At 33.0% G+C, this 25,610-nt stretch overlaps 1 protein-coding gene across 8 annotated transcripts in view; it reads left to right on the forward strand.

Annotated features, from left to right (window-relative positions):
• CNKSR2 (connector enhancer of kinase suppressor of Ras 2) overlaps positions 1-25,610 on the forward strand; it is a 355,641-nt gene that overhangs the window by 204,317 nt on the left and 125,714 nt on the right. For 4 of the 8 annotated variants that reach the window (XM_058291604.2, XM_058291600.2, XM_058291601.2 and 1 more), the window contains exon 9: positions 17,656-17,802. The exons of the other annotated variants lie outside the window; for them this stretch is intronic. In XM_058291604.2, the coding sequence (XP_058147587.1) occupies positions 17,656-17,802 (147 nt within the window). The remainder of the gene's footprint in view (positions 1-17,655; positions 17,803-25,610) is intronic. 8 annotated transcript variants of the gene reach the window in all.

The raw sequence follows: 25,610 nt of genomic DNA on the forward strand, positions 1-25,610 counted from the left end.
GTCAAGGGTAGGGAAAAGAATTGTAAATTTATATAACTGAGGTAGGGAACCAGCTGAACTGAATTTAGAGTAGGGTTCAAATTCAACTTTACTACCACTCCCTCACTCAGATATATAAGATTAATGTGAAAGATCTATCACAATGCTGGTCACACATTAGGAGCTCAATAAAAACTAACTTTCCTATCTCCCTTCCTCTCTTTTACGTGCCACAAATGGGCCAACTGGAGTCCAGTTTCTTGGCAGGGTGCTACTAGAGCCTATAAACTGGTTTTGGGTTATAGTAGAGACATTCTTTGGGAAAGAAATTACATTGAATTCCATGGAAGTAGCCTTGCTTAATTATGTGATTAATTACCAGAATTTCTTAGTTGTGTTCAAGTAAAAGGCATATCCATGCAAGAATGGTGTATTTCATTAAATGCAGCCTATGCTACCTTCTTTTTCTTCTTTTGCCTGTATTGTGGTCTGAACTGTGCTTTTTAACTTTTTACTAGATAATATACAGAGGTGGTGAAATGCAAATTATCTGGATTTTGTTACCACAAAAGTTTGCATACGTAGATTATTTGAAACAAGTTTAAAGTATTTGTAGCCTCCAATTATCCCTTCTATCCCTACATTCATTACCAGGGACATTAGGTGTCAGTTATAATGTAATAGTAAGTTGCATTAAAGTATGGCCTTATACATTTGAAATGTATATTTAATATTCTTTAATACATTAATTGATCAGAATAGTGAGAGATTACCAATTTTATTCTTTACCAGTTTAGAATCAATAGAGAATTTTACATATTATTATTATTTTAACCCAGTTAGTCTTTTTAGTACAATATTACTGTTAACTATAGTCCATAAATTACATTAGTTGTATTTTTCCCATGTATAACCATATTCTTAATACCTTGTCAGAGAAGAACATTCTTATATTTGTACTATTATCCACAATCCTTACCTACCAGCACAATCACTGTTATAATTCTAAAATTTCCTACTGTTTAAGTATACCTTTAATAGATACTAATGTACAATATAAAATCTGATCATTTTTCTTATTTTAAAATACATGTAAAAATGATTTGAAATTTTTCCCTAAGAGTCTGAGAAAGTTGAATGAATTACAGATGAATTCAAATACTATTCTCTAAAATTGGTAGTATGGTATATCTTCAAGATGTCCAATTAGATGTTTATGTTTCTAGTTTGCTCTTTTTTTAAAAGTATATATTCTTATTTGAAGTGAAACTGGATGTTTTATGTCCTTTTTCATGATGCTATATTCTTTATTGTGAGTGGCTTTTAAGCTTTTCAAACAACATACTTCTATGGCTGAGAAACTGTGGCTGCCAGGTAGGAAGAAGAAAAAATCATGAACATCCAAGCAAAACAGACTGAATCATATTGCATGTCTTCCCCACCACTGAAGATTGAACTTCTCAAAGGCTGCTGGAATCTCCCAAGATTTTTTTCCACTTCATCTGCCACTACATCCCTCTCTCTGGGAGATACCTCGGCATAGTTTGAACCACCAACTCTGCCCTCATGATGCACTTTTAACACTTGTTTTTTAGCTAATAAGAGTATTTATAGTTATTAAAGTTTTTCAGCATATTCCTAATAAATCTGTTCAATTTTATGTTAATACTGTTTTAGGTGTGTACGTGTTTTAAAGATTTTATCCATACTAAAAACGGATACTTTCTTCTTAGGAATGGGAGTTGAAAAGGGTGGCACTTATGGTGGTTGAATCTAGCATTCTGAAAATTTTCCTTTTATTTTATATAAATATTAAAACCTATTCACTATTATTTTAAAGGTCTTCTGGAACCTGGTAACTATATTATGGCAAAAAAAAATGGTTCAGTTGATGTACTTACTGGAGTAAAAAATGACCAGGTTTGGATAGTCAAGAAGATAGACTGCAAGATATAGAATGTTGGATGTTTCTTAGTGAGATATGGAAGATGAATACTATAAGCTAGTGGTTTTTGTTACCCCAAAATGGTAAATATCATTATGCAAGACTCATAGCTGATGGCAGAAGGGGTGGGGGAAAGGAAACACATTGAAGGACTATTGAATCATCTAGAAAATTCATTCTAACTTCATGTATATAATTCTCAAAGCTGCTTCCCTTATTCTCTTTTATTCTCACTCTTGTCTCTCCTTTTTGACTATATCCTCACTCTCTTGTTCCCTCAACTGCAGAACAACAGAAGACTATTGTCAAAAGGGGAAGCCAACATAATCAGAAAGGATGGAGAGTATGGTAACCCATTAAAGTTCCTCTCTCTTTATACCTCTCTCTCACCTTACCACCCCATCCTGGGCTTAAGCAGGAATGAGTGGCTATAGTACCTCGAGTGGAATCAATACCATGATAAAACCAGATATGCTTTCTCTCTCTTTTCTCATTTACTAAACTGTTGTCTTTATTTCTTAGTTTTTCTTCTAATTCCATTTTCTTCTCCTTTCCTTTACCATTCTCATCTATTCTCGCTTGACTGTCTCTTCTCCATTCATATCTCGCTCAGTTTTCATTATTGCCTGTTTTCTTCTCTTCTTCTTTCTCAAAGGAGAAAATATTCATCTTATAACTTTCCTTATCCCCAATATATAAATATAAATAAGTGAGATCTCAAATGGCAATATTTCTGGCATACCCCATCTTATTCTTGTAAACAAAAATGTCACTAGAGTACCGGGATTAAATATGTTAGCATGGTGTTTAATGTGTTTAACATACTGCTTAATAAATGGCTATGATAATACCATATAATAACTATACTGGGATTCTAAGAAATTAGTATTCTAAAACAGAGCAAGTAAGGTGTTCTCTTTTAGGAGGGAAAAATCATGAAGAGGCATTTATAAGATATTAAAGAAAACTGCATCATAGATTTCAGTTATTCATAGTAATACTTTATTTCAGATTTTAACTTTTACAGTGGGTAGTTTATAAAATGATCATAGATTTTTTTTAAATTTTACATTGTAGATTTGATGAGAATGTGTGAAAACTAGTTATGAAGTATATTAATACAATGAAATAAGTTACATTTTTGGCCTAGAGAAATCAATTTATTACTTTGTTAGCTTTCAATATAATACTTCATGATTTTTCTGTTATCAAACTCAGATGTATCATCGTAAGTCTTTATATGAAGGAACTAAGTTGTATGGTGACTTAGGTCAATTCCCTGTTAACCAGTTTATTTTCTCTGCTGATCTCTGCATTCTGATTTGTTTTTCTTATTTATGCAGTTCTTACTAGTTTCGCCAAGAAATGAGTAATTTCTTTTTAAAATGGTTACTCTTTTATTTTTATTAGAATATGTCTGTCAATATCAACATATAGTTAATATGATCTAGTTATTTTACATTGAATCAAAAAACATTTCCTTATAAGTGATTATTATGTATAATTAAGATGTGTCTATTGGCTGAAGTTCTTACCTACTCTGGCTTATTAATTGTGTAGCTCATTTTGCAAATCAATATCAGTAATCTCAGCCCTTTTCCAACACCTGTCAAAAGAAAGAGTCTCTTATTGCCTAATCACTTCCTATTTGGACTAGAGGTAGGCAAGTAATACATAACTGTTAGCTGCCTGATAAGGATAAAAAATTATTTCATCAGAGGGAAACACATTGGAGCAATAACCTTAAAATCTTTTCAGGTTATTTAGCCATATGATTCAAATATAGGTTTCATTCACTAAATGAACATTCTGATCAGCATGGCAACTGAAATTTTAGGTAATGGAGCCACTTACTACTTTTATATTTCCTCTCATACTCTCCCTTCTGTGTTTTCTTACCCTAATACTAAGCAATAAAGGATTTTTTTGAGACAAATAATTGATAGAATTCACTATGACCCTTTGTAGGACTGACATAGGGTTACCTTTTTTGTTTGACTTGTTAGAATTTTTGTGAAATGATGTCTAAAGTTAATTTCTAGAGTGGAAGTATTTATAGCCATAATCTTAAATTTTAAAATTTATTAATAAATATTTAGAATGCTGTTTTATTTAGTTATATATGTGTCTTGATTTGTGTTTTAATAAATATAGACATCTATTACAATATTTGCTAGAATTTTCAAATAAACATTTTTGTTAAATGTCTACTAGTAAATGGCATTTTAAAAATTATTCATAGAACAGTTCTACATTTTTAAGCATATCACTTTTGAATGCTAAGGTTTTGCTTGCTCTTTAAATTTTGTTTTTATTTGGGTGCCTAAATGAAATTTAAGCCTGATTCTTTTCATAAGTATAGACATATTTTCTTAATTCTTTCTCAAAATCAATATAAAAGGAGCTTTGGATTTTTAGATAAGATACTTTGTTTCATTCCTTAGTTTTGGCAACTAAGTGTCTTTTCCTTTTATTTTAAAATGCACATATGCCCAATATCTTTCTAAGAAGAACAGTAATGAAATATAAGAGAGAACAACTGAAATTTAATAATTTCAAAATACATGCAATTATAAAATTGTGTTAAAATTTAATCTATGTGAATATCTTTATAAAAAGTTTAATTATAAATCCATATTATTTTGGTTCTTTTAAAAATTGCTTCTTGGGAAAGGGAGGTTCTGTGGTATGATAAAAGATTTCACCCCCATAAATTTGCTTTTTACTATGATCCTCCATCTCTCCCTAAAAGGTTTTTAGGCTCAGTCAATTTTATGTTTTTGAGAAGTTAAAGAACATCATAAATGATGATGAGATGAAAACAAAATTGGTTTTGATTTAGTTTTCTTCAACATATAGTAACATAAACCATGTCCCGCCAATAAACCTTTGGCCTTCAGAGGCCCCAACATTTACCAAATACCATAATGAAAAGGAAAATGGGAAAGAGAGCTGTATATTCAAGATGCTAAACTGGACCCACAGGTTTTTGTATTTTTTTTTGGTCTTTATTTTTTTTAATGTTACATTAAAAAATATAAGGTCCCCATATACCCCCCACCCCCCTCACCCCCTCCTCCCATATCAACAACCTCCTCCATCATCATGGGACATTCGTTGCACTTGGTGAACACATCTCTGAGCACCGCTGCACCACATGGACAAAGGTCAACACTGTAATCTACACTCTCCCCCAGTGCACCCAGTGGGCCATGGCAGGACATACAGTGTCCAGCATCTGTCCCTGCAGTACCACCCAGGACAACTCCAAGTCCTGAAAATGCCCCCACATCATAGCTCTTCTTCCCTCTCCCTATCCTCAGCAGCAGTCATGGCCACCTTTTTCCACATCAATGCTACAATTTTTTGCATCACTAATCACAATAGTTCCGTAGTAGAATATCAGTAAATACACTCTAATCCGTACTCTATTTCTCCATCCTGTGGACCCTGGGATGGTTATGTCCACTCCACCTCTATATCGAGAGGGGGCTTAGATTCCACTTGGATGATGGATACAATTCTTCTGCTTGCAGTTGTAGGCACTCTTGGCTCCCTGGTGTGGTGGTTGACCTTCACCTCTCTGTTAACTGGCTGGGGTAAGTTCAATAAACCCACAGGTTTTGATTCAACTTGCCCCTGAAGCAGAGACATTAGCAATTCAAAGGCTACAGTTAATATAAGTGATAGGTTACTTGAGATACTGCAAATAACAGGGTATGGATTACCACATTTGGTGAAAAGTATTTGGGTAATTTGAAAAACTGAAAGGAAAACATGATTACTATTTTGTTCTTCCTGTAAGCTTCCTCATGAGCTAATTAAGGAATTCTGATTTAGCCCTAAGAACTACTTAGTTACTCAGGTAAAAACCTCCAGGAAGGTGGCATGCAATAAGTGGAGTAAAAAAACTACTAGCTTCTTTTAGTGCTTAAGTTGACTCTCTGTTGGACTCCCTGTCTATCTTTAGCAGAGAAAAATTATGTTCTCTATTAATTCTTTCCCTTTATATACATTATACCTCTGGTTAGAATTTCATATTCAAAATCACCTGTCAGAAAGATTCTGTTAATAGATTTTTATACACACACACATATTTCTATAGTTATATATATATTTATATACAGGTGCAGTCAATCCTCATGATTCGTGGATTCCATATTTGCAAGTTCATCTAGTTGCTAAAATTTATTTGTAACCCCAAAATCAATCCTGTTAATGCTTTCATAGTCATTCACAGACATGTACAGGTGGCAAAAATTTCAGTTGCCAGACACGCATGTTCCCAGCTGAGGTCAAACAAAGGCAACACTCCCTTCTTGTTTCAGCTTTTATACTGTAAACAAGTGTCCTTCTCGGGATATATTTAGTGCCATGCTTTTGTGCTTTTTTGTTGGTGATTTTACTATTTAAATGACCCCCAAGCATAGTACTGAAGTGCTGTTTAGCGCTCCTAAGTGCAAGAGGGCTGTGATGCACCTTGCCGAGAAAATACATGTTGTAGATAAGCTTCATTGAGGTGTGAATAATAGTACTTTTGGCCATGAGTTCAATGTTAATGAATCAACAATATATACTAAGTAAGGAGTCATTAAGCATAAATACACATAAAACAAGGTTATGTATTGATCAGTTGATGAAAATGTCGTGACCAGAGGCTCACGGAAACCAAATCCTGTATTTCTACCCCTAAGGACAATGGTTCAGTGTTTGTTATTTCAATGTTCATGGTAACTTTATAAAACATAACCATTGCAAATAGCAAGAATCGACTGTGTATACACATTATATAAATGACTGTGTAATTCACCTGAAAATATTAAGTATTAAATAGGTGTTTTGTAAATTCATACTTTGAGTGGCTCAACATGGTTCAAGTTTGATGGTAAAATTAAGCCACCTAAAAAGTAATTGTCTTGGTGTTTATTATTTCACTGGATAAGTGCCTATTAAAGTTAAGGAGGGGGAAGCGGACTTGGCTCAGTGGTTAGGGCGTCTGTCTACCACATGGGAGGTCCGCGGTTCAAACCCCGGGCCTCCTTAACCCATGTGGAGCTGGCCCATGTGCAGTGCTGATGCGCACAAGGAGTGCCCTGCCATGCAGGGGTGTCCCCCACATAGGGGAGCCCCACACGCAAGGAGTGCGCCCCTTAAGGAGAGCCGCCCAGTGCGAAAAAAAGTGCAGCCTGCCCAAGAATGGTGCCACACATACTGAGAGCTGACACAACAAGATGACGCAACAAAAAGTAACACAGATTCCTGTGTGGCTGACAACAGAAGCGGACAAAGAACACGCAGCAAATAGACACAGAGAACAGACAACTGGGGTGGGGGGGGAGAAGGGGAGAGAAATAAATAAATAAATAAATAAATAAATAAATAAATAAATAAATAAATAAATAAATATAAAGTTAAGGAGGGTGTGAGATGAAAAGTACCTTGATGGGTGGGGGGGGGGAGAAGGGGAGAGAAATAAATAAATAAATAAATAAATAAATATAAAGTTAAGGAGGGTGTGAGATGAAAAGTACCTTGATGAATAAATGACATAAAATTGTGAGGGGTTTTCCCTAATGAAAATACAATCTTCAATTTCTATGTTCCTTATTTTCAAATGATATCTTTTCCCAAGACCATCCTAATTATATTTATAAAAATAACAATACTAAAGTTTTATTTAAAATAGACATTTCTGAATACTCTGAATCATCTATTTAAATTATTTTATGCTAGGATTTAAATCACTTTTGCATGTAGTTCCTTACAATGCATATCCTTTTCTGTAAATTCCTTTATATTTGAACCATGAGTAATTATCTCTATTCAGTGAATAAATAATTGTGGAAGAACAAAATTACGATAAATTTCCAAATATACAAGTTTAAGACTGTAAGTCTTGTTTATAAGTATTTTGTGGGAATACAAGCAAATATAGGTAAAGGTGATGTTTTTAGATTGGTACTCAAGTTTTCGTAGTTCTAGGATCATTGAAAGATACTTATAACAAAATTCATTACTTCAAAAATACTTAGAACAGTATGCTCTTTCCTCCACATGTTTTGCTAAAGAAAGAGGTAGTCAATCTAAGTCAGTAACTTAAATTTAAGCCAATAAATTAAATGGTATAAAAAATTTAATTTATGAGATACATTAATAACTTTTTAGTAATGCAGAGGAACAGAATACTATAATAAACATATCAGCATCAAAAAATGTGGCAAAGCCAGAAACGTCATTAGCCAAAGTGTAATGGATTGTGGATTGAGATAACTGTCTTCTGTCCTTCTAAAAAGAACAGGAGACATTTAAATTTAGTGTGACTCATATTATCAGACATTCATATAGGCACTCCTCATGTCTCTTTGAAACTTCATTTGTGAATGGGTATCTTTTATAGATTACAACCTCTGGGTAAGAACATGTGTAAATATTGATTACACGTCTGTCTCTTTGTTTTGTTAAGGGTAACAACTTTTAAAATCTTATAAGAAATTGTATTATCAGGGTAATTTAGGGAACAGAATCAACAGGAGATATCTGTAAATAGTGTGAGCTTTTATAAGATTCTCTCACATGACCGTGGGGATGCGCAACAGAAATGTACATCTTCCTACCTGTAGGTAGAGTAATACGCTCTTGTAAATCCAAATGTACCTGTGAAAAAAAGATAAAGAAGACCTGGTTCTAAAAGCTTAAATTCTTTCCTTTATACTTACTTGTAACTTTGGCTACTTGGGGCCAGAGAGATTGTCTTTTCATATTTCTGTCAGTCAAATAATTCACCAGCTGTTTTGGGGAAAACATGTGAGCCAGAACTATTCCTAAAGGGGTCAAAGACAACGTCTTCCCTCTCTGTAACAAGAGAAAAGGAAGCCTTTCATCTGTTTAGCACCAACCCCAAAGCTTCTTGTACAGCTAATCCAGGCAACCAATGGTCCAGGAGCTGCCCACTTATGTTACCCTTCACCCAGGAACATCTGCTGCCTGCTTCAGCCTGATCAAAATAATTACAAGCCCCATCCACAAGAAAGCAAAACCTCTGGCTTTTAATATTTGGAAGACCTAATGGCATTTTTGGGAAATTTTAACCTGGTTTGTGTTGTATATAAAATATACTTTAATGTACAAGTTAGGAATTATATATAAATTAGTAAGCAATATAACTTGCCATTACTTGAAGACACTGACTTTGCTACTGTGGTCAATCAGAAAGGTAATAGTACTTCAGCATATGTGAAAAACATATCTATAGCTAATAAACAGACACTTTGTATAATGTACATATGGTAGGTTGAAAGGGTTCATTCAAGCCCATGACTTAATGCGAACAAAATCTATTAAAATATTTAGAAAGACAAAACTTGAACTATTTACAACCAATACAATATATTTTTCTGGGGAGAAAAAAAACCTTCTTAACAATGTTTATACAATGTGTATGACAATGTAGACTCTTTCAATGACAAATAAAAACTTGGTTCACTGTTATAGTCCTTGTCATAAGCACCTCGTTATGACTCTCTGGGGTATCCAAGAGAGAAATACTAATATTTATCAAATATTCATTTATAAGGAGAAAGTTTATTTGGTAATTTGGCATAATAATGTCTATTGTAGCTTTAGTATCAAGTATGTTAGAGAAAAATGACACTTCTTGGTTTTACCTACAAAGCCAAACCCTACTTTGGAGTTTCAGGGCTCTTTGTAATATCTGAAGCATTTCCATTCTCAAGTCACCATATTGTCTCACTAATCCAGATATTAACAAATATTGACTAAGTGTCTACTATTTCTAAGGAAGCTTACTGATTGTAGGATATATCCAGATAAGTAAGACTCTGTTTTTACTCTCAAAAAAAACTTGAATTCCAGTTCTTGTGAGATTAGGTGGAGAGGAGAGGGTGAGGAAAAATGCAACCCTACCATGAGACAGTTCATGAAAAATGCCACAAAGGAGATAGAGTATGCTAGGAGATTCACGTGAGGAAAATATAGTTTCAGCTGTAAGAAGAGGGTTTATGGCAGATAATATTAATACGTTTAAGATGAACCTTTATGGGTAGGTAAGATTTTATAGATGAGAGAAAAGTTACAGGCAGAGAGAAGAGTGCTTTTGCAAAGTCATAGTTGGGGGGAAAGCATGGTGTTTGAGAGGAACATATATTCACAACTCAACCAACTTTTAAAAAATTAATCATTCACATCACAAAGTCTTTTGTATTAATCTAACCACAGTTTATATCTCCTGTCTCATTACATCTTCCCTTGTCTGTCTTCCATCCATATTGAACTATTGAAAGTTACTCAAACAAGCAAACTTTGTCTCACAGCTTTCTTCCCTTCTCCTCCATACTTCCTTCATCTGCCCAGCTCCAAAAGAATTCAGCTTTGCTCTAATCGGAAACCTTCCCTGAACCCTCAATGAGAGGGTAGGTGCCCACTTTGGGAGCTCCCATGGCACCCCATATTCACCCTAGTGAGGTAGTTCTCCTACAGTATTGTAAATGTTTATTCACCTGCTCATCTCTCCCCCTGTTCATTATGCTCTTTAATGAGGCACAGACTGTGCTGCATTCACTGTTGTATCTCTAGTACATGGAAGACACATAAATGCTCACTGATTTATGCATTATAATATCTTGTCTTAAAACATATTAAACACCTAAAATATTCTAGACTTGGGCTAGTCACTGCCTTCAAAATGGAGTCCCTGGACCAGTACCATCCTCTTCACTCAAGAACTTGTTTAAGAAAAAAAGCAATTTCTCAGGCCCCACCCCAGACCTATTGGATCAGAAACTGGGAGTGGGGCTCAGCAATCTGTGTTTTAACAAGCCTTCCAGGTGATTCTGATGCATGCTGCAGTTTGAGAACCACTGCATTAAAGAGAAGACAAAGTTGTGGCCATATGGACAGAAGACCTAATTGAGGAATCGGTTCTTCATTCAAACCTTTGGAGAGCTATTCCAAAGTTTTGAAGGGCAAATACCCATTACACTGTAACAATATTTTGGAGTTGGGAAAGATTAGAAGCAGAAAGACCAATTAGGACTCTGTTTTAAGTCTCGGTAGCAGATTACCAGACTACCAGAACTGAGGTAGTAAGAAGAGGTGTCAGTTGCTATTATCTATTTTTAAAGACACATACATGGATTATACAGAGGGAGGCAGTCATAGATGACTAAACTCCAAAAGGAGGAAGATGAGCACAGTAGAATTGGGAACTTTTTCTTTTTTTGGTGGATGAAGGCAAGGAGGTAATGAATGATTTTTAAAGTGATGCATTCATTTGAGCTACCAATGGAATATTCAGGGGAAGATACTTGCTGTCATAATGCACTGTGCTTTATAATGAAACATGCATGAATGTGAATTTTGGCTTTTCCTTCCTTGCTGTCTGTATAATGTCAGCCACTTGAACTTAATCTCTTTGTGCTTCAGTTTCTTCACATGTAAAATTTGATTAATAGTTTATGTCATTGGGCAGTTATAAGAATGAAAATATAATTTAAAATATTTTAATATAGATCATGAATAATCTTATAGTGAATTTTAGTGCCTGATTATTTAGTAGCTGTTAGTATGGTTGAACTGAAGTGAAGAGCTGGAAATATATGACGAGTTCTTGATAGCAAGCAAGGATGGTTAGATAGGAGAGTCATATGCAGAAAGTTGTTAGTGGAAGCTTTGAGAAGAAATTATCGCAAGAAGACAGCATGAAATATTGGAAAGGGGGTATAATAGCCTGGAGGAAACACCTACATTTACTGATTGTGAGAAGAAAGAAATGATGGGTGGCAAGCAGTCAGAGGTATACCCACATTTCTTTACTCAAGCCAATGTGCTGTCATCATCTATTTGCATTTTCCTACCCACTCTACATGTTAGACTTGGAATGTATTTTGACTTTGAAAGTCATCTAATCTAATCATTCAGCCCATGAAATTGGAATATCTCTCTTGATGTTGACCTGACTGTTTCGCAAGTCAATCAATTCCTTTCTTATATGTTCCGTTTTCTTCATATTTATCTGTAACCCGTTATCTCTTAAAATTTTGTACCTTGTCTAATTCCATCACCTATTAGTGGCTCATACTCTTACATTAGTAGCCACTAGGACCTGTCTTCCTTCTTTCAAAGTTTCTTCTATGTCTTAGTATGTTGCAGCCAGTGTAAAAGTACTTTACAATTATTTTTATGTTACTTTTATATCTTTACATGGTTTCTAATTCAAGCCTATCACACTTAATATTTTTAAACAATATCCAGAAACTTAAATCAGAAAAATGGAAAACTCATCTTAAAAATGACCAGCATACATTTATATATTTTACCTCTTTTGACATATAGTTCCAAACATGGGGGTTCTTAACTTTCTTGAATTTGTAGCACACATACTTGCCTTATTTTATCATACTGTCTACTCGTATTTCTCCCTATAAGCTGTCAGCCATAAGCATCTCATTAACAGTTAAAGAGAAATAAATTAATTTCAAGAATTCACTACATCTCATTATATGGCCATAGGTATGCTAGGATATTACAATACCAGAGCTAGGTGTTATTTTTCCTGAAGCTCTAGGGCCATATCATATTTGCCCTTGATTAGAACATAATACAATCTAATAAATGGGGACAATTGTTAAGAATTCTGTGTAGAGGAGAGCAGATGTAGCTCAGTGGTTAAGCACCTGCTTCCCATGTATGAGGTCCTGGGTTCAATCCCTGGTACCTTCTGGAAAAAAAAAAAAAGAATTCTGTGTAGAGAAAATAGAAAGTAATGAAGAAATAAACTGTTAAGGAGTTTGAGAGATGACTAAGGAAATTAGCACTATTCAAAAGAGAAAGGCATTAGTCTGATTACTTTTTATGTGTATATACATACTGGAATTAGAGTGATGTAGTTAAAACCTACCTGTGTTACTGGAAAAAAATGTTACATAGAGGGTGTGAATTAGCCAGCTTCATTCCCTTTCAACAATTTCTACATAAAAGTAATGAGTAATGTATCTCCTGAAATCATTCATTGAATAAAATACCTGTAGAACAAAGGGGACTTTGATCTCATATACTATTGACTCATTTAGACCAAATGAGTTGGGGTGGAAGTCTCCTAGTTATTATTTTTTTAATTGTATAACTAAATCTTTCGGCACACTCTTTACAATTCAGTTATGTCCACATCAGACACTCCTGACATCATAAGAAGTGATTAGGAGATTATTTGCTGTGTAAACACCCAAGGTCATATACACTTGGAAATTCAGCTTCCTTGGGTTCATCTGTAGAATATTTCTCATGTGGGGCTCCAGTTCCTTGAACATGGAAACCAATCCTGCCAGTGGCAATTGGGTCTGTTGTCATTCTTCTGAGAGACCATAGAGCAGGAGAGGCACAATAAATCGTCCCCACTGGGCTCTTTCTGCAGTGAATTAATGCAGTTTAGGCAGTAAACATATCCACATTTTAGGTATATTGGTTTTTCCAGATAAGCCATGCAGTCAATACATCTACTTGCTGCTTTAAATGCTCAGCCATGACCACTGTCTAGGTAAAATGTACATGATAATAGAATTTCCATGAATTGAATGACCTAAGACTCCTTCATTTTACATGCATAGAGTTGTCATGTACCTTCTATGTTCAATCACTAGCACCATGTAATGAAAATAAAATATGAAAATTTGTGACCTTGAACTTCTGGTATTCTGAATCTAGTGGAAAGGAAGAATGTAATTCATTTTTGCTTTAAGTTGAAGTCATTAAAGGATCTAGACCTAGGCTGTCCAGTATGGTGAGCACAAGACTCATGTGGCTCATAAACTCCTGAAAATTATTTGATCTAAATCAGGGGTTCTTAACTAGGGGTCTGTGAAATGAAATTCATTTTTGAAATGAAATTCATTTTTGAAATGAAATTCAAAAAAACATTCTTGTGGGGACATGTTGGTGCAGGTATGATCTATTTATTAAATAATACACAGTATAGTGTATACTTAGTAAGGGGTCTATGGTTTTTCACCTGATTGGCAAAGGGGTCCGTGAAACAAAAAAGGTTAAGAACCCATGATCTAAACTTTTTCTCTATTTTTTTTAAATATTATATTCAAAAAATAAAAGAGGTCTCCATATACCCCCCACCCCCTCACCCTACTCCTCCCACATGTGATCTAAATTGACATGTGCTGTGTGTAAAATACAAATGGAATTCTGAAGATAAGTAAGGAAAAGAGAATGTAAACTACCTCATTAATAATTGTTTCAAATAAATTCTATTTTGAAAGAATATTTAGGATATTAAATTATTTTCACTTATTTCTTTGATGTAGCTACTAGAAAATTTATAATTACATATGTGGGTCACATTGTATTTCTACTGGATAGTGCTGGTCTAGATTCAGAGACTTTCCAAGTCCCCCAGATGGTTTGATTTGGCTGTGGCAAAAACCCATAGCAGCAGCTGAGAAATTGCAGAAGTCAATGTGAGAACCTCAGTTCACCATCTGGCAGAGTTACCTAAGGTATAATGATATAAATTTTTTATACCTACTGATGAAAAACTTTATTTTGCATAGAGGTCTCTGGAAAATGAAGCTGTGTTTGGGGACATGTTATAGATGAGTAATAATCCATACGTAGTACAAAACTCAATTACGGAATTATTTTCTAGCCATTACCAGATACTCCAAATTACCAATGCTTAAAGTAAAACATGATTTGCCACACTAAAAAGCTAGAAGTGAAATATGACAGAATTTAAACAGCAGCTATAAATGCAGCATCTATGTGTATTTTTTTAAATTAAATATTGGAAAAAATCAAATACTGAGCTCTGATCTTAATCCTACTTATCTTTTTTGCACATTTACATTTTATATTGACTTTGACTTTCTAAAAAATCCATGAATAAAGATATTATTGTTCTTGATTTATTGAGCACACCTAAATAATAAATTTGTATCCTCCTGTGCAAGTCATCTAAAAGTGTGGTGCATAGAGTAGATGAGTTTCCCCCATCACCACCTTTTAGTGTTTTAGAAAATGTTACCTTTCTGGTTCTGTACTTTCTGTGGAAATTTTGCATTTTGTAACAAACAGTCCTGATTAGATAATTCATAAAATGCATGATTTTCTAACTGAAATATCACTATTCATAGAGTAGGTCTTAGTCTTTAAAATCACTATATTTTATTGTTGTTGGTTATAAAAGCAGCTCATTTTATTGCCAAAAATTCAGGAAATGAAAGTATATATCACAATTCATACGTCCCCTTCAATATAAGGACCATTAACACTATTGTATACCTTTCTGTGTTTTCTATATATATTTATATTTATAAACATTTTTTACAAAAATAGAATGTATTGCATTTATTATTTTAGAAACTACTTTTTTCATACAATATTTTTTATACCCCTGACTAACAGACATTTAAATAGTGTACAATTTTTGGTTAATTAAAACAATACTGTTACACACATGTTGCACAGATATAGATATGCCTTTGTGCTTTTATCCAGTCATTTCCATATGGCAGTGGAAGTAGAATTTGGGAACCAAAGATATATATTTTTTATGATTATTGATATGTATTTATTTGCTTTAAAAACATTGCTAATGTAATGTCAATGATAATGGGAAGGCTAAAATATAGTGAAATTATATACTCAAATTTTCTATCATTAAATATTGAGTTGAAAAATTAACATCTAATCAAATTAACTTTATCATCAAAAGGCAATTCCACATTCTCATAGAAAAACAGTTCTATGGTTTGAAATTGGGATTGTTTCTTCAAACAGAGCATATCATAAGTATGAAAGAAGGGGATGTATCAGATTGCACTGAACATTTTAGTGGAAAACACCATCCAGCCTTAACAATCTTCACCTAGTCACAATGATCATATTGTAGAGTAAAATGGACAAATTGATGAATAGAAATCAATGCGTAGTTCATTGTTGAGAATAGACAAGCTGGAAGAAAGCAGTCACATTGACTGCTTTATTAGAGTTAGCGATTATTTGAATAAATGAAAATAAGATAAAATAAGGTTATTACTAATAGTTGTTCATAAACTCTGTATAATCAGTATGTTTTCTCTCTCCACACCTGTAACTCAACAATTTGTTCTCTTGCCCTTTCTTAACAAGCAAACTGAACACTTGGATTTAAATTCATTTTGCTTTGGCTCGGCTTGTAGAAATAGCTGTAAGGGCACTACTTAGCTATCAGAGAAATCAGATAATTCCCATTTACATATAATGGGAGGCATTAGACCAGTTCCATTACTGTAGTTGATCTGCATTAATGTGATTTCAAAAATGGCAGCCTCTTAGTCATGTTAGATGAACATCATAATGATCATTTTGATTCATATATGAGACCCCTGAGACTTTAAGCTTCACCTCTCTTTTTTGTTCTCTTTCTTCACCATCACTCAGTTCAACTATAGTTGAGGTTATAGTTTAAATGAGTGCTCATTAAATATACCAAAGTCTTCCATTATCCTGCAGTGGCTGTGTTCCAGATTACCTTTTCATCATAGTCTCTGGAGAGTTGTGCATTTTTTGGTGGAAATGCTCATACTTAAGAAGTATATTCCAGACAAAAGCACTATGAATAGCAGACAAAAGGCACCCATTCCCTTTGATTTGGATATTTAGGAAGAAACTAGATCACTGTTTAGACTGTTTGCCAAATTCTGATTGTAATTCAGGGTCAGTTTTGACCCAGTATATCTTTGTGACATGTTCTGGAAAATTATAATCCATTAGAGTTGGTTATTCTCTCTTTTATATATGAAATGTATTTTAATCAAAACTTGGAAAAATAGCTATTTTTAAGGTTTCTTTAAAGCATAGTTCTTAGGATTATAATTACCTGATACTGCAGCACAAGCACTTTTCAAAAACAAACTAGCAAAAATTATTCTATGTTCAGAATTTTAAAAGAATAATATGCAAAGTAATTTAACATGGCTAACACTTGAGTGAAGTGTCAGGACATTTATTAAGTACTTTGGTTTATTACACAATATGTTTTGAGGTAATATTCAAATAGAATGGCTTCGTTAAATTTAGTTCATTATATTTTACATTCATAGGGTCATTATGAATACATTTCCAATAGCTGCTGTATTGAAGTAGCATTACTTTGTCATTTTTTTCCTATTTTTATAGCATGGTGAAAGGTTTATTTTATTGAAACGGTCTTCCATGCATCAGAATATTGTCTTGGTGGGTCAGTAACAGCTATTGGTAATATAATGTCAGTCTAATTTAGGAACATTTGTACCACCTATCTCTAAAAGATGGTGATGAGAAAGCATGTAGTATAGTTTTTAAGCTCAGGACATGGCCAAATCCTTGTTTTCAGTCATTTACTTGTGAATAGAGCTTGGATCTAGACCTGGCAGCTGAGCAGCATTAATGGTGACCGAATTTCTTTACATTCTAAATTGCTCCATTGATAGAATACTGTTTTAGCCTCTGCTTTCACATGGTTAATGTCCATAATGTTGTTGCTTATTGATATGGACTCTAATGCAATAACTTGTTTAAACAATTCAAAGATAAAATTTCTTTCTTGAATATGTATCTCCTGAAAATGGATAGGATGGTACACCAATTATGTGATTTCTTTTTTAACTAATCTTATTAAATGGGGAGAACATTAACTCTTGAATACTGTACCTCAATTTTATTGTAATGATTTTGCTGGTTACCAGGTGGGGTGGCAGTTGAAAAATTTGGTGAATGCACTACGAGAGGACCCGAGTGGTGTTATCTTAACTTTGAAAAAGCGACCTCAGAGCATGCTTACCTCAGCACCAGCTTTACTGAAAAATATGAGATGGAAGCCCCTTGCTCTGCAGGTAATGAAGCTTAATCATAAGTCATACACCATCATTTTAGCCATAGATTATCTCAGTAATGCTTCTTTATTGTGCCTCATCTCAGCAGCATATGGATTAATCTTGTATGCTTTTGAAAATTTGTTTGTGAAATGATCTCTTCACAGCTTATCCTAATAGGCTTAATTGGGATGAAATCTAAGAGACTTATTATAAATCCCCAATGATAAAGAACTCCAACTTAATTTTTAAACATTTAAAGCATAATTCCAAAGAACCACAAGTTATTTCATGCCAAAATATGGATAGAAGTGAAAATGAGAGGTTTCATTTTGTGATATAATCTTCCATTTTATAAGATATATTTAGATATGCTAGAAACTAGGTAATAGCTTATAAAATTATTTTAAATTAGATCATAAGATAGTAATAGTAATTTTTAGATAACAGGAAAATCAAGTTTAGAGTAATAGTTAAAATGTACCTCGTACATTCTTCCTTGCTGATCAATTTTTCTCTTTTCTACCCTGTAGGGTGGCAAAAATAGGGAAATTTTTGCAGTAGAATTTCTGCATTTTTCTTCAGCATCATACATCACTTTGATGAAAATCAATTGTGGAAGTTGATTAAATTACATTCATTAAGAAGCAGAGTTATCTAGAACATTGTAAAACCATAATTCTGACTGATGAAATTCAAGGAAATGATACGTTTTCTTCCATTTCAGTCTACATGTAATCTTTAAACACATTATATAAGAACATTTTTTTCATTCACAAAATCTCTATTTTTAAAATAGGAGACAATTATCTTGTCCTAAAAGTATAACTTTTTTTAAAATTTGAATTGCCCATAGAAATAGAACTTTGTCCCTTGTTCAGATTACAAAAGAGCAATATGTGAGAATTCCATTATTGTCACTGCTATGTAAATTGTTCAGTTCTATATTATAGTGCTTCTTACCATGCATAGATTTTTTTTCTAATAAATTAACTCTCCATTTCACATGAATAGCCTTGTAGATTATTAAGATTCCTCATTGTTTAAAACTTTACTACTCATTGGCCTCAAAGTTGGCATTACACTTAAATCATATAAAAACATACAAAATGTTTCAACATTAAGGTCTTTAAATTTTTAATATGTATCTAATTTTTCAAATGAACATGTGTAAAACTGTATTAGTATGTCCATATGCACTTGACATGCAGTATTGTTTATTATCAAAGATTTTTTATGATCATTAAAGCTGAAAGGTCAAAATTTGACTCATGAAGTCATACATTAGCAGATCAAAATTTCCCATCACATCATTTTATTTCTCACTGTATTATCAGTTGCTTCATCCTTCCACTTTGTAGAATCCTATGACATATCTTTTCCAAACACATTTCTTCAAAATCGGAGGGGTAGAAACCCTGACTACGTTGAAAAGGAGGCCATACTTTCAGCCATTAGTTTTTCCTAGTGTACTTGTAGTTAAATTTTAAAACTCCTCTCTAGTCCCTCATATTTCACATTGAACACTTAAAAAAAAAAACAAAAGACAAGTTCCCTGTTGAGTCATGCACTCTGTTTACAAGAATATCTCTAGCAAAGAAATTGATAATTTGCTCCTCTTTCAGATTCTTTTCCACAAGCACAAGCTGAAATGGAGAATTAATGTAATGCCAGTACCCAGTTAAGAATCACTTTTACATAAAATGTTGAAATAAATGGAAGACCAACATTTCTTTTTTGCTGTGCATACATTTGGAGTGTTTGTGTGTGCATTCAAAGGTAGAAAACACAGACTTTAAAACTACCTCATATCATTTCTTACTCTATAATTATAACAGAATTTAAAACACTTCTAGGTCCATTCCTAAATGCCAAGAAATGTGTCTTATGAGATCACCAATTATATTTAAACTTCATTACCCATTCAGTTACTCTGTTTGTATTTGTAAATTTACTCTTTCAGAATGCTGAAATTGGAAGAAAAAAACAATAAACAGCCATTACACAAGTTCTTATATGTATTGACATTTTTGTAAATTTCTTATTTCAACTGGGTTCAGTTCACCTAAAATGTATTGGCCCAGCTCAATCATCTATGGACAAATAATGCTATTAGAAAACAAAAACTACATTCAACTCCTTTGAAAATTGCTTCATTGTTTGACTCTTTACACAGCAGAAGGAAGATTATTCATTTTTATTAAATGCTTCCTAGTTGTATTAAAACAAGGTGTTAGGAGTAGGCAAAATGGATAATCCTCTGACATACCATACCACCACTGCCACCACTGGAACTTGTATTGAAGTGCTGAGGTTGTACCATTACAGATTGCTTTCTTGATTTTAAGGCTTCAGTATGTGCTAAAATGCAGAGACACCAAGAAGCATAAAGGGAATTATCTGCTCAGAATTTTTATAGAATGTAGATTTTGGTACAACCAAAGATGGATAAAACCTGAGGGTACCAGGATCTGGAGGTTGAAGATGATGGCCTCCAGAGGGGGAAATGTCAAAGAACTAGTGGAATGAGAAGGTCTTGAAGGCAATTTCAGATTCTTTCATGGATTTTTCTTCCTAGTACCTAAGAACAACAGACCTTTGATGTGAAATATAGGTGCTTTATGTAGCAACAATCCTTTTATGTGGACATTAACAGAAATACCATTCTCACTGTATTCCTGCTTCTGGTGTGTGTACAAATGTGTTGGAGTCAAAATGCCCATTAACTCACCTACGTATAAATCTCTGGTGTTCAAATCAGAAGAACTGACATTCAATCATTTCTTTTTTCTAGTGTACGAATAGTCTACTAGGAATTATTTAAAATAGATGGACAAAAATAAACAGTCTATGGCACTTATTAAAGTCAATGTCTATTTCACCTTTTCCTATGCCATACCATGCCATGTTTAATTTTTCTACTAGCATTTTCAGATAAAATACAGCAAAGTTCATGTAGTGTGGAGGTAGACACTAATACATGCCTCCAAAAAAAACAACAGCAACCAAAAAAAATAACTTTATCCTAACATAAGGAATAATGATTTTTTAAAAACTTTTAAATTTGTAACTACACAAGTAACACATAACCTTATCTACTCTAAGGAAGAAGACTGTTAAAGAATACGTGATTAAATGAAGGTGAAATTTATTTCTAAAAATATTTTAAAATATTAATGACTGCCAATTTTAATTAACTGCAATGATGAATTTTGATTTTGATTTTCTTTCAAAACTCTCTCATGAAACTATAGCTAAATAAAAGCATACAGTTCAATCTCATACAGAGCAATTTCTTTAATACATTTCAGGAAATTTGAAAGCTTGTTAAATTCCTGCTTTCTCAAACATTTTACTATAGAACCACAGAACTTAAAAATACTTTAGACAAATACTACAGGCAGATTTAATAATACCTGGAAGACTGAATTCTGTTGTCACTTGCACTCATTTATAAATAACGCAGATGTCTTATCTGAGAAGCATTTGTTCTAAGAAAGAAAACCAGGGATTCCTTGCTACCTGAGAGCTGTTTTTAAAACTACTAATTTTCTGGATTTGGATAAGCACAGTAACTGCTTGTGGTCAGGTTCTTCCAAATCAATGAGAAAATCGCTTAGAATTGTCAGTAAACCTCCAGGTATATTTTTGGATGTTTGTGGTTTTAAATTAGTGTGCATAGGTTGCGAGCATACATGGGAGGTGTGATTTTTTTTTTAAAAAGAGATAAGTGGTAGAATTAACTGGACACTATTAAAAGTGTTCCTTGAAATCATCACAGGGAATCAATGATTTTTTAAAACATTTTAAAATCCAGCTTTTTTGTGTGTGTGAGAATTCATCTCAGGAACAATCACTAAAATCAGTTGCTGAAATTCAACTTACGGATATAGGTATTATTCAAAGCATTTTTACATAAAATAAGGTCTAATGTGTACCTAAACTGTATTCTAGTCCAAAAATCTTTTATATCAATTCCATGTTTACTTATGGGGTTTTGTGCTTTTAAATTGAAATTGAAATTTTGTTGTGCTTGGCATTACCTTTGATATCATTTTTATAGAGTATTTAAGTAACTTGAGCAGAAAAAGAAATGGAAAGCAAATAGTGCAGTCTTTTTGTCTGTCATCTGGTGTAATAACTGGAGAACACTGATTATGTTAAATTTCAAATACATACAGATATGAATGGTTGAAGTCATTCTGTAAAAATCAAAAGACATAAGCAGTAATAAAATGTATTTCAATATCACAGTTCCAGGTCAATGTGACTTAAAAACAGCCATTAGTGATAGAAAGCTTATATGTTACCGAGAATTTTGTTTTAAAAGCATTTTTTGATGAAGAGAACTAATATTAGGTATGACACTAGAGAAGAAAATCAATTTTTTACCAAGCATATAATTGCGTTGACCGGAAGACAGAAACAATTATGTGGTTAACACACTCAAATTAGTAAATAGCTGCAGGCAATTGTCACACCTAATTTGAGATCACCAGTGTTTAAGCCATTTAATTCAAGGATTTAAGTCACATTTGTGTCTTTCAGCCAAAAGCTTTCAAAATGTTGATGACTACAAATAATCATTTACAATACAAGATACCCATTCTTTTTTTAGTTACTATACCAAAAATAATGTTTTCTGTAATTTGAAAAAAAACGGAAGGGCAGTTTTACTGTTGCAGTATTAGCTATGCCCATAATATTAGACAGTGCAAGATTAAATACATGCGTTAGCCTCAATACATTGTGCAAAATTTGATGATTCAGTGGAAAAGGCCACTTTCTAGGGTGACTCAGAAATCTATGTTATGCATTTATGTAACTACATATTTTTATGCACATATATATGTGGGTTTTTTTACTTATGCAGATATGGTTTCCTGATCAAATCCATGATCAGAAATTTTTTTCTTGGTAGACTTGTAGGAAAGAAAAAAGTACATGCTCATAAAAGAAGACATAAACCTTTTATGATTATAAATTTGGGTTCTAGAAAAAGCTGTGAAACAACTCAGAGTGGAAGAATTTTGAATGCATGTGTTTCCCGTGCTTAAATTCTTTTCAAATAATTTAATACTTAAGAAAAGCATAGCCAGGAAAAGGTATGCCCAATAATTTTTAAAATTAGATCTAATATTCTTATATGGGCAAGAAACTTACAAAATTGTATCCAACTTCTTATTTCTCAAAGTCCAGAATGCATTTTCTCTGGAGCATTTGTTTCAATGAGCAAGAAGAGAGTTGCTGACATAAAACATTATTCTGGTACTGATGTTGGGAATTTTAATGAGAATATGTTTGAACCAAGTAAGAGGGACTTGTGTGAATGTTCTGTGCTAGAATAATAGGGTACTATGATCCCTTTGAGTCTGTGCTTAATCCCAAGATTGAATAAAATACATGGCTATGTTTTGAACTTGATGTAATCATTTGTATTTCAGCATGTGTTTTGCTCCAGAAGGCAAAGCAAACTCTGTGTGATCTTTACATCAGTGAATTTTATAAATAACTACATAATGCACTGTTTTAATCTTTAATGTTGGAGCTGTCTTTATGTCGTTGGTTCCATGTAAGACATTTCATAGCTCTTTCAAAGCCCGGTCACTTACCAGACAGAAGGACCACAAAAATATGAATGTTTCAAGTGAAACCTCAGCATCAAATTTAATTTCTTAAGCATAGAAGTTATTTTTCATAGTTTTTAAGAGCATAGGGGTTTCAGAGGGATGGCAGTACTTTTCAGCTGTGTTCAATTACCTTAGAGATGTTAGAATTGAGGGCACAAGGAAAAGACATGAGCCATCAAAGGGTTTAAAGTGAGATTTCAGTGATTCCTTAAAAAAGCTGAAAAATTTATTTTATAGTAGTCATACTCTTCCAGTGATGTTTAAACTAGATGAGTGGGATGTTAAGCTGAAGTCAATACTCATGATACAGAGGAAGATTAGTGTAGACCATATTTTGGGATACAATTTTAAAGTATTAAATGTATCCAGTTCAAACTGCCACTATGAAAAATTTATGTGTAAGTTTTACCTAGTAGATATCCGAGTCCTGTTGACAGTAATAAGTTATCATTAATTGATCTGAGTTTATAAATATTTGAATATATTTGAAGAGATGCATGTGATCATTTTATTTAGGATTTGGACATTTTAAGAGATGCATGCCATTGCCCCTAGAAATCTATCATAAAAATATTTTAGAATAGTAACAACAGATATGCAAATGTATATTCTATGTTGGAGACTCACAAGGACCATTTAGATCTGAAAACCAAACGTAATGATGAAATCCTTCTAGGAAATAAACCCTTTTGAATGGGATCCAAAATAGACCCATGTCATACTTGATTGCATACCTAATGGATCAGTTATACTGAAGTTTCATGCTTACTTGTATAACAAGATGCAGTCTTAAAATACCCTTGTGTTGATAGTTCCTAATTCTATTCCCATACAGTTTTTTTCAGTGTAAGAGAAAGAATCAAAATAGCAAAATGGTAAAGAGAAGAATATTACGATTTCTACTTTTTTCTTAAATTGGAAATTCTTTACAGTGCAATGATAGCTGTTTCTCTTATATTTTATTATGGAAAAAAATGATTAAAATTAAATGTTGCCAAGATAGGAGAAACTAGCCTTTTCATTGTTATACTCCCATACTTAGATATTTCTCAAACTAAGGAATATCTTTATTAAAACTTGAATTGAATGCTGAGAGCACTACTCTTTTTTACTTGAGAGAAACTAAATTTGTCCTTTTATGTGTGTTTTATGCACTAAATTAGTTATTGTTAGTGAATGTATTTCTAATGCCAATTGTTACAGCTAGGAATTTTCCCTGATAATTTCAACTAATTGAATCCTTTAATTCGTGCTTGATTTAGTCTAGTGTTTCCTATCTCTCTGATGTTCTTTAATGCCTTTTAAATTCTTGTCATTTAATCTTGCACCCTTTCAGTTGTTGTCCAAAGTTAGAAAATTTTGCAAGAGATTATACTTTTAAACTATCACAAAGTTTTCATTTTGCGTTGAGTATTTTTCATTTTCCCATGAAATTTTTACTTTAACATGCTTTTCTTTTCCATTGCTTAGTGTATAATTTTTAAAAAATGTGATTCTCAAAAAGAATGTTACTTTTTGGTTTGGATTAGCTTGACAGAAAAAGTACAATTAGTAACCAAAACTAAATATACTTATGATAAAGCCAATATATATTAAATATTTACTGGTTTTTTTGGTACAAGCCATACTGATAAGCCAGATGATCTATATGATAAATTGTTGGAATCTCTTCATTGACTGGCCAATTAGTAAAATTACTAGCCAGTTGAGTTAAACAGTGGTTTGGCTAACTTCTTTTTTTATTGTGGTATGGTAACATATATTTAAAAAAATATTTGACAATTTAACCATTTTTAATGTACAATTCCCTGGTATTATTTTTATAGTTTTGTGCTACCATCTCCACCATCCATTAATAAAACTTTCTCATCACCCAAAACATTAGCCATTAAGCAAAAACTCCCCTTTTCCCCCTCACCCCCAGCTCCTGATAACGTCTAATCTGCTTTCTGTCTCTATGAATTTGCTTACTCTAGATATTTCATATAAGTGGAATCATACAATATTTATCCTTTTTTGTCTTATTTCACTTAGTATAATGTTTTCAAGATTCATCCATATGGTAGCATATAACAGAATTTCATTTGTTTTTGTGGCTGAATAGTATTCCATTGTGTGGATATACCACATTCTAGTTCCTTTTTTCTCTGAAAGAACAAATTTTTTAACCAATTAATTAATCAAACCAGCTGGCACAAT

This window comes from Dasypus novemcinctus, chromosome X (genome assembly GCF_030445035.2).
Source record: "Dasypus novemcinctus isolate mDasNov1 chromosome X, mDasNov1.1.hap2, whole genome shotgun sequence".
NCBI lineage: Eukaryota > Metazoa > Chordata > Mammalia > Cingulata > Dasypodidae > Dasypus > Dasypus novemcinctus.